Raw genomic sequence first — 16,818 nt, 5'->3', positions numbered from 1 at the left:
ATAATATTTTACCTATTTAAAGTTTATTGTAATGAAATCATTTTATAATTTCCATAACGAATGGAGTGAGAGCAAGTGTACATGCCCCTTGAAAATAGATAGCAAAGATTAAAGCAAGTTGCTCTGCCTCAGATCAATTAAGGTACTTATAAAGAGATCATTTAACAGCAGCAAAATGAGCATGGCCAATACAGGACCTCAGTCAATGAGTAAAACGAGGTATGGTTTTTAAAATACTTTTTACTTGCTCTCATAGGAAGCCAATTATGGATGCCATAATCAGCAATATGCAGTTTCCCAGTCAGAGCTACTTCTTTTCTTCTTCCCACAGCCAGCTGCCTCAAGTATTCTGCCCGTTCTCTACCCCTTTCTATGACTTAAATTATTCTACCAGGACTAAGAGACAGTTGTCTTTAGCTTGCCCTTCCAGGGCACTTGGGCCATGGCATCTGACTAAGTGTGCTACATGGTTGACAGTAGGCCTGATCATGGTGACAGCAGCCTGCAGCCTTCAATCATGTGGATAAGCCCAGTGTTAATGCCCCACCATAGGTCAAGGCTTAATCACACCATCAGAGGCTACAGACTCCTGCTTCTACCTCACCACGCTTAGTTTTATGTTACAAAAATAGCCTTTAATATGTGCACGCACGGGGGCATGCGCGCACACACACACACACACACACACACACTGTACTTTATATTAAACAAAAATCAATGTCAAATGCATTTGTCATTGTTTCTTAACTGTTGCTTTGTTGAGGTCTATATGACCCCAATACATTTAAATATATATTTAAAGTAATGTGCTATTTGCAGACACAGGAGTCAAGTTGAACTGCAGTCCTTTTAAGACCCTAATCTAAGGATATTTGCCAGAATTTATTTAACTTCAGGAAGCAATTGCCTGCAGTATTACAGGAATATCACACGTCGTAATGCTATTGCAGTCAAAATCGCAATGCCCAAATTTTAAACACCTTGCAGATATTAACAATAATCACTTAAATCACATATACACTAGTGGGGGGGGGACCCATTGTTGTAGAGGTCTGTATTTATTTTCTTCCAAGAGGTAAGGTGTTCTAGAAGAAAGCATTGGAAATTTATGATACTTGCTTTAATTACAAATATACAAACCGAATGGAAGATGGCAGGATCCCCAAGAACATACTTTTTTGGGGAGCTGGCATCTAGGCCTGTTGGCAGACTAACTCTGTGTTACAAAGCAGGCACTGTAACTCTCCAATGGTTTAACTTTACCCCCAACTTTACTTCCATTGTCTTCAGAGACAGACGGATACCAACGACAAGCATAGCATAAGTGGAGGTATAGAAATATCAGACAGCTGAACCACAGGATGCTTTCATACTTTCACTCAGAGTTCTCTCTCTTCCTCTGTCTTGGCCTCTGTCCCAAATGTTGTTCCTGTTCACACACACACACACACACACACACACACAACCTGCCTTTAAATTGAGAGGTTGGGACGTGTTACCTTCCCCAAACTTACTAGCTTTCCCATTGCAAATGCCCAGAAAGATCTCTGTATAATAAACTGATAAAGATTACAAACCAGAAATCTATGTAACAAAATGAATCAATAGAAGGTACCTATTTGTATGGGAGAGACTAAAAACCTACAACTGGGAACACAAGTCAGGGTTTGTTTGTTTTTTTAATTTCCTTGTTCACAGAATTTATATATCACCTGTCTGCAACATAAATATGTTTAAAAATACAGAACAGTCATTTAAGTGATTGCCTACCAAAGAGATACTTTAAACCCCTGGTCTTCAACTGGTGGGTTTGTGGGCTAGGGGCTTGTGGCCTGATTCAAGGTGGGTCATAACAGGAGTACTACCACCATGCAAATATATGCTAAAAGATTAAGAAACCCGAAAAACCCATAACTCAAAAAAACGCAACCTGAAGCAGCTGTAACCCAAGGTATGACTGTACCTGCTTTAAACAACTGCATAGGTCTGTGGACATTTTTTTTTAAATCTTCAAGCGACGTCTGAAAGTCAAAACCAAGGATTCCTGCTGGATCTCTGCTGGGAGAAGGACTCAGGTTTCATGGACTAAAATTGCTCTGGGCCTTGTATAACAGCTCAGGTTTTGAACCTGGCCCAGCAGCACAGGAGCAGCCAGTGTAGAAGTTTTAACAGAGCTGTTTCATGCTGCTAGCCGTCTGCCCCAATCAGCAATCTAGCTGCTGCTGCAATCTGCACCAGCTGGAGCTTCCAGATCAGGCCTGAGGGCAGCCCCACATAGATAACATAATAACACCTGACCTTCCTGCCATGACATTGGTATCACCAGGAGCTGCAATAGAGTTAGATCCCTCAATGATAGTACGCCTGATTGCAGCCATTTAGGAGCCCAATAGACAGCCAGGGACATGGTTTCCATGCATTTCTCCTGTGCACACTGCAAGGAGCTCTATCACACTGGGGTTGCAATATCTGTGCAGCCTCACAGGAAGCTGCGTGTGCCAGAAGGCCAGAATGACTATGACGTTACCATACAACACATGGCTTCTAGAGTGCTTGAATTTACAATGCTTCAAAACTGCAGTCAGCAATTAAACCAAATCTCTTTGCAGAATATTTTTTAAAAGACCAAATGTGAAGAACTCAGATTATTTCAAGCCAATGACAGTGGCTATCTACACTGCATCCATTCTGCAATGTTTTCTATACAACCATTATGTAAAATAGCAGTTTACATTTGTAGTACTTCTAGCATGAAATCCTGTCAATCATAATGCTCTGTAAAATTACATATATGCACATCCATCAAAAGGTTGATGGATTCATACCTCCAAGGGATTAAATGTTAAAGAAGCGATTTAATACTCCGAAAAGGTATGTTTAAATTATAAAGCAATTATCCATTTTCACCTAATCCATCTTGCTGCTTCCAGAAATAATATTCATGTTCTACAACCTCCATCTACTAAAGCACCAACAAAAAATTAGGAAGTTTTCACTATACACCAGAATTACTATCTTGAACCAAAAAAGCAAAACTGCTTATAAGATATAATATACCGTAATCAAGCTCTGTATACAGGTTTCTCATTCAATTTTTTTTATTATTATTATTTCTTTTTCTGTTTATTTGCTCTGCTCGCAATACTTCAGAAAATAATGGTTTCAGATGCTTTACATGTGCTTTATTTGATATTTAAACCTTGGGAGGAAATGCAACCTTTGTTATAGAAAATCTTGTCTTTAACAAAATGCAGCATATTTTTTTTTTTTATTAAGCTCCTACAACTGTAATGTTAATGTTGTTTTACAAATATTGTTGCACAGTGGTTGGAAGCCTGAATGTATTTTAATACAATATAATACAAATAAAATCATGTTTTATGTAGCAAAATAACATTTGAATGTTGATAATAACAACAGAAAGTTTTCTGTAACCTTTTTTGTTGCTAAATAAGAAAGTGGCTATATTGATCTTTTTTTAAAAAAACTGGCTTGGCGCCGAGGGCCTTCTGGCGGTTCCCTCGCTGCGAGAAGCCAAGCTACAGGGAACCAGTTAGAGGGCCTTCTCGGTAGTGGCACCCGTCCTGTGGAACGCCCTCTCACCAGATGTCAAAGAGAAAAACAACTATCAGACTTTTAGAAGACATCTGAAGGCAGCCCTGTTTAGGGAAGCTTTTAATGTTTGACGGACTATTGTATTTTAATATTTTGTTGGAAGCTGCCCAGAGTGGCTGGGGAAACCAGATGGGCCAGATGGGCGGGGTATAAATTATTAATAATAATAATAATAATAATAATAATAATAATAATAATAAAATTAAATGGGTAACATTTTGGCTAAACAAGCAAACTACACTAGAAGCTGAAGCCTGAACCTTTCAACCCAATGGTTTGTCCTCTAACCTTTCAGACCCAGAACCCACTTCTAACCAAAACAAGCATTTGGGCACCCATTTCTTAAGTCTTTTTGAACATACCTGCATGGCAGTAGTGCTCCTGCTGCAATCTACCTTGGATTGGGCTGCGACCCACTAGTGGGTCCAGTTAAGAGCAGTGTTCTAGCTTACTATGAAGCCTAATTGGATTCCTCTGCTGCTATTGCAATTCCTTATTACTCAACATTTTCATCACCTCATTTACTATTATAACCTTGGGCTGTCCGTTGCCCACTACTGCTATTATGGAGAAACACATAGACTAAGGAAGTACTGAGAAGGAAAAGTCACCCAGGCAACTGTCTGCAAGTTTTGCCTACTAACAGTATGGCCTGCCCTGCAGATGGAACAAAATCAATGGTTTTCAGCATTGCGATATTCAAAAATTGTATTTGCTGAGTCTAAGTAACTACTGTAATCCAAAGAAAGCAGGTGCAATATACAATCCATCTAGTACCTTAGCTATAGCTCAGAGCATGATACTCTTAAATTCAGGATTGTGGGCCTGAACCCTACACTGGGCAAAAGATTCCTGCAATGCAGGGGGTTGGACCAGATGACCCTCGTAGTACCTTCCAACTCTACAGTTATGATTGTATGTATATATAAATAAGCAAGACATTAATGTTTGTAGAAATATCAATATGGGCATGATGTATTGATTTCAAAGACAATTTTGAATAATAATTATCATCGTGCCGTGCCAGCATGCTGAAATCTATTCTAAATTAGTTTATTACTGAAGAAAGAAACACATGTTTATATCCAACAGTGACTATTCAAGATAAAAACAGTCCAATTTTTATTTCCTTAAGCTCTCATCCCATTACTGCATCCTTTTGGTGACCATTGACAGCATTACAGTGGATGCTTGTGTTGCAAACGTGATCCGTGTGGGATGCACATTCACAACCCGCAGCGTTTGCAACCTGCATCTGTGCACGTGCAGGTTGCGATTCAGCGCTTCTGCGCATGCGCAAAGCGCAATTTAGTGCTTCTGCGCATGCGTGACCACCGAAACCCAGAAGTAACCCGTTCCAGTACTTCCGGGTTCGGCGGTCCGTAACCCGAAAAAATGCAACCTGAAGCATCTGTAACCCGAGGTATGACTGTACTTTAGAATACCACAACCAATTTTCACATGGTAGCAAGAATGAAGCAAATTTCCGTTTTCACAGTTTAAATAATTCTGGTGACCACATATCATAATTATCCTGTTTCTTCCTGCACCTATACTCAGATTGATAAAGTATGAGCAGCAAAATTCTTACTTTTATAACATAGCAAGTACTCCCAGCTATTTGTCAACATAAAATATGTGCATAGTTAGGCACTTATTTAAAAAAGGGAAAAGGAAACTTGTTCCAAAATACTGACTAGAATAAAGTAGGATGGAAATGGAGAAAAACCAAACTGTTCTTTCCAGACTCTTCATGGGAGGAAGCAGGAACATAAGGTGTGAAGAAGCACAAACCTCTGTCAATTGTGGTACATTGACTATAATTATGTAATAAGCTAAGGCAGAATTGGGATATGGGCTGCTGATACCACAAATACTCTCAAAGCGAATGAACAGTGAATCTTCTTGTGTAGTTATCCTCTGTAGTTCTCAGGAACAGCCGATCTAAGGGTAGAGGTATTCTCTGAAGGGAACCAGCCTCAGCTGGAGTAGAAAAGCTCTAGATACCCACACACACATCTGCCTTTTTATCTATGGAATATTATGCCGACAGACTTGCTCCACAGCAAGTAGTCAAACCCAGTGCTTGAGTGATACCACTCCTGTAGATGTACCCCACACTACTTATACTGGCAGATAACCATACCTGGTGGGGATTCTCTCCTTTATGCAACACTTAGGAGGACAGAAATCGTCTAAGGGTTTTTACCTGGCAAACCTAGACCTAGTAGGTGCTTTAGAATTAGCAGACCTCTTATCACATTGATGGGATAAGAACAGTTGATTCACAGACCAAGATGCACAAGTCTAAGGAACTAATTTTGAATGCAAGATAAAATAGTTCTGACCTTATAACACAAATGTTCCTACTGCGTTATCTAGATATGCACACAAAGAGGCTTCACCAGGGGCTAATGTACCAGTAGTTAAACAAACCATTTGTAGCTGCTGTCTTATTCTAACCCAAAGAGAAAAGATTGTAGTAAATTAAAATATAGTTTCTTCTAATTTGATCCATATGGTCAAACAAACTGATACTCATTTATGTTTACTATGAAAATATATTTCCTAATGAGACAATTGCATTCCATGTAATATGCAATTTCATTTCTCCATTACAAATCTAGCAAATCTTCATAAGTTTTTCTGCAAACAGAACCTCTGCCTTTAAAAAAACCTTCCAAATAAAGAGCTTAAATAGAATAACTCAGGTACATAAAACAGACATATTTAACAGAGGGACACCACAGCTGACATTTCCTAAACCACAATTTATTATCTAGATCCGGAACAGAGTGGTCCTTTAACCAAATGTTGGTGAATTATACTATGATTGCCATAAAAAGAAAATGCAGTGTACCTTGGAATCTATTGTAATAGAGATATGAATTTTAAGAGATTTTGAAAATGGAAAACATGAATAGCAGGAGGCAATACTCAAAGGTACATAAGCATCACTAGTCTGGTGGGGAAATGCACATACTGTGTTGCTGCACAGAAACCACCTTGGGAAATGTCTGACAGTTGCTGTCACTGAAGCAAAAGTACCCAGGATTTGGTTTACGAGTCAGACCAAGGCCCCTCTAGCCTAGCATCTCATTTTCAACAGGCAGCCATCCAAACATCTTTGGAACATCTTAAGCAAGGCATGAAGGATCTCCTTTTATTTGTCCCTAGCATTTAGTACTCCAAATGCTACTGTCATGAAAGCTCCATTTAACTATCATGGCTAATAGACATAAATAGTCCTGTTTTTGAATTTATTCATGCTTATAAGCCAGTTGCTATCACCACATCTTGTTGGCAGCACATTTTCCTTTAAATTCACACTATCATTTTGAGTTAAAAAGTAAGATTTCTTGCTATGAGCTGTATTAGTTCATTGTCTAGAACTATCATTTGCACATAATACCAGAGGGGGGAAAGCAAGGCAAGATAATCTACCGGTAAATCAAATACTAAACCATTAACTGTTTTTGCTTTAATTTCCACAATAACCATATTACACAGTGCAGGCAGATAAATAATGAAAGATGGGAACAGTTGTATGTTCAGTGTTTATCACTGTTTTTAAATCTCTATTAATTTTCATGCACACCACAAGCATCCAAAGTAGCAGGAATGTTAGTGTATTGCAGCAAAACAGCACGGTGATCCTATGCATGTTTAATCCGATGTATACCCCACTGAGTTTAAAGAGACTAAAGGCATAATCCTAACAATCTACTCAGAAGTAAGTCCTACTGAATTCAATGGAGCATACTCCCAGGTAAGTAGGATTAGATTTGCAGCCTTACTACCAGGTAATTGTGTATAATCCTATTCACGCTTACTAGGAAGCAAGGACCACCATCCACAGTGGAGATTATTTCCAAGTGGACATGCATAGCACTGGATTATCATGGTTCTGTAAAGACTAAGACATTTATTGACACATATGCTTTCGTGATAAGAGTGGACACATAAACATGGCTGTCAGGTACACAGGAAAGGCATGCTGTTTAAAGTGCTGTACAAAGCAATCGTTTGTGTTATAATCTGCAGCACATTTGACCTCATGGTCAACACTGTATAAACATTCTTTCTTTTTAAAAATACATTACAAATCCTTATATTCCACAGAGCTCCCAATCATCTTTCATTTAGATAGCTGATCAGATCCACACCTGTCAGCTTCAGTAATAGTGCCGCATCAGGTACTCACAGATCATTCCCCAAGTTCACTATGTAAATATTTTCCAGAGACTCAAGGAAAACAGTCTAGCTCCAAAATCAGATAACTGAAAACTTCTCTTGATACTTGACATCCAGGTTGGTTATTTTTTTGCTGTTGTAAGACCTCACCTTTTCACATCCCTTTTGTAAACTGAGGTTTAATATCTTGTCAAAACAATGTACAATAAAATTGCTTTCACACAGGATCTAGCAGTCACTATTCACATTTTGTGGAAACAACTATGATAAATAGGACTAAAATCCAAACACTCCAGATCTGATGAAGTTACCCTCATCTATTTGGAATAAATCTGATAAAAGCTTGTCTCTGTTCAAATAGAGAGCATGTTCACAATATTTAGGCAAATTGTGCATAGTGCTTTTAAAACTTGTATCTGGGAACACACCAGTTTCACACGTCTTGCCTCACAGGTTACATCTCTGGTGTAACTAAGCATCACAGATACATTTGCAGGGTTTAATGAACACTTCCCTCAGCCCCTGCAAAAACCTTGCATGGAATCTGTACACAAAGGCCGCCATGGGTGATGGTACTGGTGTAAATTCACCGAGTGTGTTGCGCGCTGGGAAGCTGCAGTCAGCTGGAAGCTCCCAGCACATGTACTTCCAGCCAAATATGCACATGCATAATAGCGGCACGTGACAATCTACAGGCAGGTCCGTTGGCTTTTCCCCCCACGCTGAAGGTTGGGTTTTGTTTTTTGTTTCTTTTGCATACAGAGTAAAGCTGGGAGGTGGCCCTTTCTCTGCCGTTTCAGCACACAGACAGCCCACCTTTTCTATGCCCTGTTGCTGCCTCAACACGGCGGCATTGGGGTCCCCCCCCCTCGTCCTCCCTGCAGCCCAGTGGGCGCCCGTGACAAGCATTTTCTCCGCGCTGCTTCGAAGCCTACGGGCTTTTCTCCAGCGCACTAAGGCACGGCTGTAGCGCCTACTAGGGCTTGCCCTGTTTTCCCGCCTTCTGCCACACCGAACCGGGTGGGGTGAGGAGAGGCACCAATCCGGACACTTTGCAGCCGGGGGTGGCGGGGTGGCTGAGGGAAGGAAAGAGCACCTTACCAGTCCGTGTGAGGCTCATCGATGACCAGGAGCAGCTTGAACTTTTTGGCAGCCGCCGAGGAGGACGAGCCGGCGTCCACCAAGCCTGCCGAGGCTGCCGTCTGCTTCACGGCATTGGAGAGCGAGCTGAAGAAGCTGCTGCCCACCGACTGCTGCGGCTGCTGGGGCGGCGGCGCTGCCGCCGGCTGAGGCTGCCTGCGCTCCGAGGCCGGGGAAGCCGAGGCCGAGGACGACGAGGAAGCAGGCGCCGGCGCCGCCGCCGCCGCCGCTGGCGGGGGAGGCTGCTGGGGCTCCGGCCGCTGCAGGTCGGTCATGTAGCCATTGGGCAGGTTTGCGATGAAGCTGCTGTCCGAAAGTCTGCGCCGCAGAAAGTTCATCATTTGGCCGCCACGAAGGGGGAAAGGAGACTGGCTGGAGGAACAAAGCCTGGCTGGCTGGGCGCTCGGCACGCCGCCGCCTCCTCGCTGGGTCGCGCAGAGGAGGGAAAGGGCTGCCTGCCTCTCGCTTGCACAGCGCTGGAGCCGTCGGCTGCTGCTGCTGCTGCCGCTGCTTGCCGCCGCTGCCGCTTCTTCCGCGCTCCTCCCGCCCTCCGGTCTCTAGGTGGCAGCCGCCCAAGCCCGCTTCTTCTGCTGTGAATGTGAGCAGGCAGAGCCGCGGAGGACGCCCAGCCGCTTCACTGGCGAGATGAAAGGGGGACCCTCCGACAGGGCGGCGGCGCTCGAGGGTTCAGCGCCCACTAGCGCTCATTTCGGCGGGAAAGCCCTTCGCCGTCCCGGTCTCCCCCGCCCCGCCTCGCCTGCCTCCCCTCCGGAGCACGGGAAAATCCTCTTCAAAACAACCCCTCCCATCATCTGTGCTTTACCTCAGGGAAAGATGCTGCCAGTTTCCTAGGGAAAGTTTCCTTTACAACTGGGGAAAAAAAACTCCCCTCAAGAAAAACCACGGGGCGCTTCTCACCAGACTGCTGGTAAGGAAAGCCCTTTACAGCAGCCACGCTTCACTGCAGAGCATTTACTGTCACGGGAGCGGGATTTTCTCAGGTACATTTTTTTGATGTGTGGCACCATCAGCATGAGGCATGGCCAGCCCACCCGCAAGGGAAGGTGAGGCAACCGCCTCAGGCGGCAGGATCCACAGGGGCAGCAGATCACACTTCTGTATAGATATTTATTCCCTCCTTCAGGGCCATCTTATCTATAGGTGCTAAGGGCACCAGTAGCTGAGGCAGCCGGCCGGGCTCCACCCTCGTGCGCTCCTGGGATTGGCAGGCCGTGGAGAGGCCCACCCAGTGCACAATGCTCAAACGAGGTGCCCAGCGGCTGCCCACCCCACCCCCAAGGTGCCCAGCCCAGCCTTGCTCTGAGGCGGCCAGCCAGGCCAGTTCTGCCGTGCGCCCCTCGCCGGCCTGCCCAGAACACACTGCCCAGCCAACGAGACACTCGGCCTTGCTAAGACGCTGCTGAGGTGGCTAGCCAGGCCAGTTCTGCCGTGCACACCTTGCCAAGGGAGAAATTCCTAGGGAAGGCTTCATTTACAACTGAAAAAAACAAAACCTCCCTGCGAGAAAAAACGGGGAGCATCCCCACTTCTCACCAGACTGCTGCAACCTCCCTCCAGCCATTTGGTAAGGAAAGCCATTTACACCAGCCACGCTTCACTGCAGATCATTTACTGTCATGGAAACGGGACGTTCTCAGGTACACTTTTTTGACGTGTGGCACCATCAGCATGAGGCAGGGCTGGCCCATCCACAAGGCAAGGTGAGGCAACCGCCTCAGGCAGCAGGATCGATAGGGGCAGCAGATCCCACTATAGATCTTTATTCCCTCCTTGTTCCTAGTGTACATCTTCACTCACCATTTTGCGGTTTGCCTCAGGTGCTAAAACATCTTTGACCGGCCTTGTCATTCATACAGTTCTGTCATGTAACTCTACTTTCGTAACTGTGCCCTTTCATGAAGAAAAAGAGACCTCAATGTTATTTAATGGTATCATTTTTAAATAGTACAGCTAGTGCAGGGGTGGCCCGGCAAAACAAGAAGGTGATGTCTCACCTGGTTGCTGCCACTCCACAAAAGAACCTCCCAAATCGGGGGTTGCATGGCTTCCCTCTCACACACCAGTTCCAGTGGTGGCCCACCACAACCACAGGAGAAGCAAGGATGACGCTTATCGGCCCACCCCATTGCCGGAAAACTGAGAAGTGGCAGTGGCAGCAGCATGATCTCACAAGAGCTCACCAGATCACCGCTGCCACCAGTTTTCCAGCGGCCAGTGGGGCGCCCATGGGGGTTACCACCCCAGTGGGGTTCTGCTGCCTGAGGCAGCTGCCTGCTTCAGTGTGCCTCATGAGTGAGACTTGAAATAGTGCTTTTCTGTATGTGCATGGGCAATCACTTTTAAATGATAGGCTCTCTGAATGAGAGAGAACAGGAGGACATGGAAGGGGCAAAGTGCATTTTCCTCAAGCTGATGGCCAGTTCAACAACCTATCTCCATAACTGTTGGTCATGTTGCCATAGCAGCAGCCAAGTGTTGGTACTCTCCAGCAGGGGGTGGGCATTTCCCCCACTTATTTACCTGACTAGGTACAACATCATTTTGTAAGCAGAACAATAGGAGAGCTGGTTTGTGTGAGAGACTGAGCGACAATGGGAGCTGACAAGACACAGTTTTTTCACCCCAGAAGCCTAATAAGGAGACAAGGTTTGTTGGAGTGTTGATGCTGTGCCCCCTTTCCCCCTGCTCAGGGGAGATAGATAGATCTGTAAATTAAATTGTATATCCTAAAGACAGCACTGACCTTCATTCCACTGAAACTGGGTAAATGCTGGAACCCCTGGAGTCTTTTGCCACTCAGAAATTGGGATGCAAACAACAATATGATAAATCATCAAGTTTTGTTTGCTAAAAATTAGTGGCCATTGCAAATGTGGGAATAAAACAGTTCATACACAGTTAAGGTGACTGAGTATAGCATAAAAATGGACATAGTAAAATCGCCTGCATAATATGCAACATTTTGAAAGATAATTTTATGCCAGAGTAATATGTGAGCCATTAAAGCAAACATAGCAACCATTTATTATTTAGGCTGCACAATAACACAGTTCTTTGTATGAAATATTTAGCTCCACCAGATGTCAAATGAATGATTTTTTGTTTGTTTGTTTGTTTGTTTTCACTCAAGAATTACATTTCAAATGTTCCCTTCAGATATCTGTAAGGAAAAAATACAAATAGCAATATGACACAGGTTTATATAGTAAAAACTGGTAAATCCCGTCTATCACTATGTTTCTATTGTTAGATTTCTAGCTGAGGGTACCAGAATCTCATACTTAGCTATAAATTCCTGATCAAAATTGAGAGCTTTGCAAAAGAATGACTGTGAGACTGCAGTCTGAAGACATCTGCAACCAAGTACTGTGCTGGGGGAGTTGGGGGGTTGCTGGTTATATATGACATAGTGAATGGACATTGTAACACAGCGAGCCAAGATGACCAAGCACTTTGTTACTGCAAGCACACAATATCAAATCCAAGGAGACAAACCTATTTAAAAAGGCTGGATAAACAGAAAATGTGGGGTTACTTAAATGCATTTTAAGCCATAATTTATAACTATGTTTTCACAATTTTCCAGTCCACTATTCTTATTTTTCCTTCTGGAAAACCTTGCTTACCTGATCCATAAGGGTAGCCATATAATAACTGGGAGCAGGTCTTCCAGGACTGGCAGCCAAGATGGATGCACCTGGATATCAAGAAAATGTTCAATAAAAGAAGAAGCAGCAAAAACTATGGTTATCCTAATGAAAATAACTTTTTGGCCCAAAAATACTTTACAGGCCACATAGCGTTTACTGGACATTTGTTGATGCTACACAGTGTGAAGTAAATATGCTTTTCTTAAAACAGCATGTCAGCTATCAATGTCTATTGATCCATTTGATCATGATGCAGCACCAGCCAGACTCTATAAACAACTAGCTCTGCATGTAATTAAAACGACTACAAGGAAGAATTTTAAAGCAATAACCATATGGTAAATGTGAATCCACCCAAAGAGCCAATCAGAATCAATTAGTCTTGGATTCTGTATGGCGGTGTATATTCCTTGCAATTCACTTGATCAGTCACCATCAACAACTCTATTAGTATTTCTGAGGGTAGAGAACTGGTCTCCAGCTGACATTTTACTCCAGCGATCACTGCTAGTATGCTAACATTTTTGTTAGTGCAAGCCTGCTTTGTTGCTTAGTTCTGTTCAAACGACTAAACTGGTGTAACTTGCATATCTGAATCATCTGATCAAGTCAAAAGGAGGATTTGAGTTTACCGCACATCAGGTGCAGATGTGTGGCAGAATGTATAGTTACAATTGTAATCCTTTAGGGGTCATATTTGATTCTGTTATTTGAATCAGCTGTACCACTTTCCACCCAACAAAACTGTTAAGTGTATTTGGAAGTGGAAATTAGCCAAGTTTGGAGGTGATTCGGGGAATCAACTAGCCTCATCAGAGTTGTAAGTCTGCCACAGTCTCATAGTTAATGAAGAAGAAGGCCTTCAGTGCAGTTACAGAGTGCTGGCAACCACTTGCAGGGGAGTGAAAGAATAGCAATTCAAAGACCTGAGAACTGATTCAATCATAAAGCAAAGAAAGAGCCGATCCTCTTGGGAGGTGTTCCAGGAGATTTTGTGCAAGACCACTGTGCAATAGAAGATATGTGATGGAGAACATGTCTACTCACAGAAGTTTCTCAATTCTGCTGTTTGACAATTATTTATTATTTTTACCCCATGCTTAGGGCAGTGTATATGACTCACCCTTTTGTCATAACAATTCTTTGTGATATGATAGGCTGAAAGACAATGACTGATCCAAAGTCACCCAGCTGAGTATAGATTGGACTCCTCATTTTTATTCTGACAGTCTAACCACTCCTACACACTGACTCAATATATTTTCTCAACCTAATTATTGCGGTACAGTGGTACCTCGGGTTAAGAACTTAATTTGTTCTGGAGGTCTGTTCTTAACCTGAAACCGTTCTTAACCTGAAGCACCACTTTAGCTAATGGGGCCTCCCACTGCTGCGCGATTTCTGTTCTCATCCTGAAGCAAAGTCCTTAACCCAAGGTGCTATTTCTAGGTTAGTGGAGTCTGTAACCTGAAGCGTCTGTATCCTGAAGCGTATGTAACCCGAGGTACCACTGTACTTAGGCATACATTCCCATATATGGGAAGGGCTAAATACATTCTTTGCATGTAGCAGCAAAAACCAGGTTCAACCCCAGTATCTCCAGGTAAAAAAGAGAAGTACTATCATTTGCAGCCTGGGGAGCCACTGCAAATCAGCGTAGGGCAATGCTGAGCTAGATGGACCAGTAGTATGACTCCATATAAGGCAGGTTTTCTAAGGCCAGAAACAATATTACCAAACATTAATTCCATCTATGGAGGACAACAATTTGGGTTATTGTTGCTGTTAGTTCTGAAGAAGGGCTTTCTAAATAGGTAAATGCTAGCCTACTTCAAAGAACAAGCATTTCCTTCACAATAAGAATACAGGAAATACTTTGCAGTATCATACCAGTGTGTACATAATAAGCCGTTAAGAAGGTCATATATATTTAGATATACAGAACTGCATGAAAATAGACTTATTTAATTAAATGGATGTGACTGAAGCTCACCAATTTCAGTGGCTCTACTTTGTATAGACCTGAATTGGACACAATCCACATATTCTAGTAATTTGTTTTCTGATTTTTAATTTAATATAGGAGTAATAGAAAATATAATGATATTATTAATAAATATCCTATTTTAAATTATTATTTAAATATTTTGTACCTTTTTATATTGTTTGATTTATTTTTTTGTTCTGCTGTTTTGTCATTTGCCACCCTGGACTCTTTTGGGAGAAATGGCAGGATAGAAATTTAATAAATCATATTAATAATTCTATTTTAGAAAAGAATAGGCACAACTAAAGAAATATAAGCATACATTTTGATGTGATTGGGTGCTGTCCATGGTGCTACACAGTGGAACATAATGTTTCTTTTTCATTTGTTCTGAAGCTACAGTGCCGATTTTGGCTTAATACAGGCATAGGCAAACTCGGCCCTCCAGATGTTTTGGGACTACAAGTCCCATCATCTCTGACCACTGGTCCTGTTAGCTAGGGATGATGGGAATTGTAGTCCCAAAACATCTGGAGGGCCGAGTTTGCCTATGCCTGGCTTAATAGGATAAAAGTCAATACTGTGGTGTTTTATGATGTTTTTAACCACATCCTGAAAGCTAATAAGGCTACTAGCTGCAGTGTTGTAACCTATATGCTGGCCAAACTAAGACAGTTATACTCCCATGTATCTTTCTTCAAAAATTTATTGTCTTTCCTAGTCAAAGTAGCTTGTCTTGTAATTTTTCATGTGTATGTAACATCACATTTAGGGATCTCTCTTTGACCTAGTAAATCCTATTTTGATGAGTTTCTTAAGTTTTAATCAAGCATCTCCAAGTGGTAGTAAATAAGATTGCAATGTAAATACTCCTTTTGGGCTACATTAAAAAATGTTCAGTGATAACACACCACAAGTGTATGGAAAATGTACAACTAATTACATTTTCTGTTAAAGTAAATTATTCCAGCAATTTCTTAAGTTTGGGGTTGGTGACAATCATTACATAGCCAAATTAGTACCTTTACTCAATTAGCACCATCCACACAAGGGTATTACAAGGTATGGGAGAGCCAAAGGATTACAGATGTACAAAAAATCTTGGGGGGGGGGGGACTCCTGAGGAGAGGGGAAGAATATTAAGCATTTTGTCAGATACAATGAAAAGGAGCACTCTACACTGCAACATTTTGTTAAAGATGCCATACTTTGTATGATAATCCCCAAAGGTTTGGATTTCAATTGCACACAGCAAGAGGTAACTCTCTGCTCACAAAAAACCTGTAGAGTTCATAGCAGTGTACCAAATGAGAGCTAATCATGTGGAATTAAAACTCATTCAAGCTTGTTTTGTGCATTAACTTGTTATCTGAATTAATGGATTCATAATAATGATTTGACAACAAAATTATGTGCACACAAGTTGTTCTAATTAATTGTTGCTTTAGTTTGCACAAAATAATAACGGACTGTAAAATTTAGATAAGTTACAATATGGTTGCAAGTCAACAAAGAATTTGAAAGGAGAGCAGTAGCTGAACCGTAAACCTGAATTATTTATTGATACAGGTTTAGTTTTAATTTCCCAGGACATTTAAACAAGTGAAAAGAGTATATTATGTTAATGTTTTTTAAAAAACCTAACTACCCATAATGCATGTTGGGGGAAAAGTATAATTAAAACATTAATATCCCACCCTTCTGATGAAAATGAGCACCTGATGAGAATTGTCAAATGAAACCCAGAGTTGATAGTGTATAATGTAATCCTTCATTACTGGAGTTTACAGAACTGGGGTTAAATGGGTCCGACTTCAATGCAATGCCAGAACAATTTCCCTTGAGCCAGGATCTGATCATACCACAAAACTGCTATCACTGACACAGCATAAAGGTTTTATTTAAGGAGAAATAAGGAAAATGTTGATATAGGAGACTTTGCTGATGGAGACATGTTAGAAGTCTTGGGAAATTCTTAATTAATACAATTATAAGTTCAGGTTTCACCCATATTCCAAAGTCAATTTCAGATTTCACAGTTAATCCTTCAACTGATATTCAATTTGGACTTAGGGTCAACCCCACATCTTGGAGGAGTAACAGCGTGAATTAATATTTTCTTGGTTAAGAGCCTTAGAACTCTTGTTCTTCCAAATCATTCCATTTCACAAGAGAGCTATGAAACAAGCTTGTACAGTATAAAACATTTCA

At 41.9% G+C, this 16,818-nt stretch overlaps 2 protein-coding genes across 3 annotated transcripts in view; one reads left to right on the top strand and one right to left on the bottom strand.

Moving 5' to 3' along the window:
* Positions 1-9,633, bottom strand: part of SYN2 (synapsin II) — a 147,304-nt gene extending 137,671 nt beyond the window's left edge. The window contains exon 1 of the mRNA XM_080994202.1: positions 8,911-9,633. Within this exon, the coding sequence (XP_080850328.1) occupies positions 8,911-9,290 (380 nt within the window). The 5' untranslated portion in view covers positions 9,291-9,633. The remainder of the gene's footprint in view (positions 1-8,910) is intronic.
* Positions 9,634-9,738: 105 nt separating this feature from the next.
* The window catches only part of TAMM41 (TAM41 mitochondrial translocator assembly and maintenance homolog), a 153,399-nt gene continuing 146,319 nt past the window's right edge, over positions 9,739-16,818 (top strand). The window contains exon 1 of one of the 2 annotated variants that reach the window (XM_080994229.1): positions 9,739-9,877. The gene's annotated coding sequence lies outside the window, so the exon portion shown is untranslated. Of the gene's footprint in view, positions 9,878-10,396; positions 10,535-16,818 lie in introns of those variants that run through there. The other variant, XM_080994230.1, reaches the window with a different exon arrangement.

Source organism: Podarcis pityusensis (genome assembly GCF_964106645.2).
Source record: "Podarcis pityusensis genome assembly, chromosome: 2".
NCBI classification, from domain to species: Eukaryota; Metazoa; Chordata; class Lepidosauria; order Squamata; family Lacertidae; genus Podarcis; species Podarcis pityusensis.
This window is presented reverse-complemented; position numbering and strand designations above follow the sequence as displayed.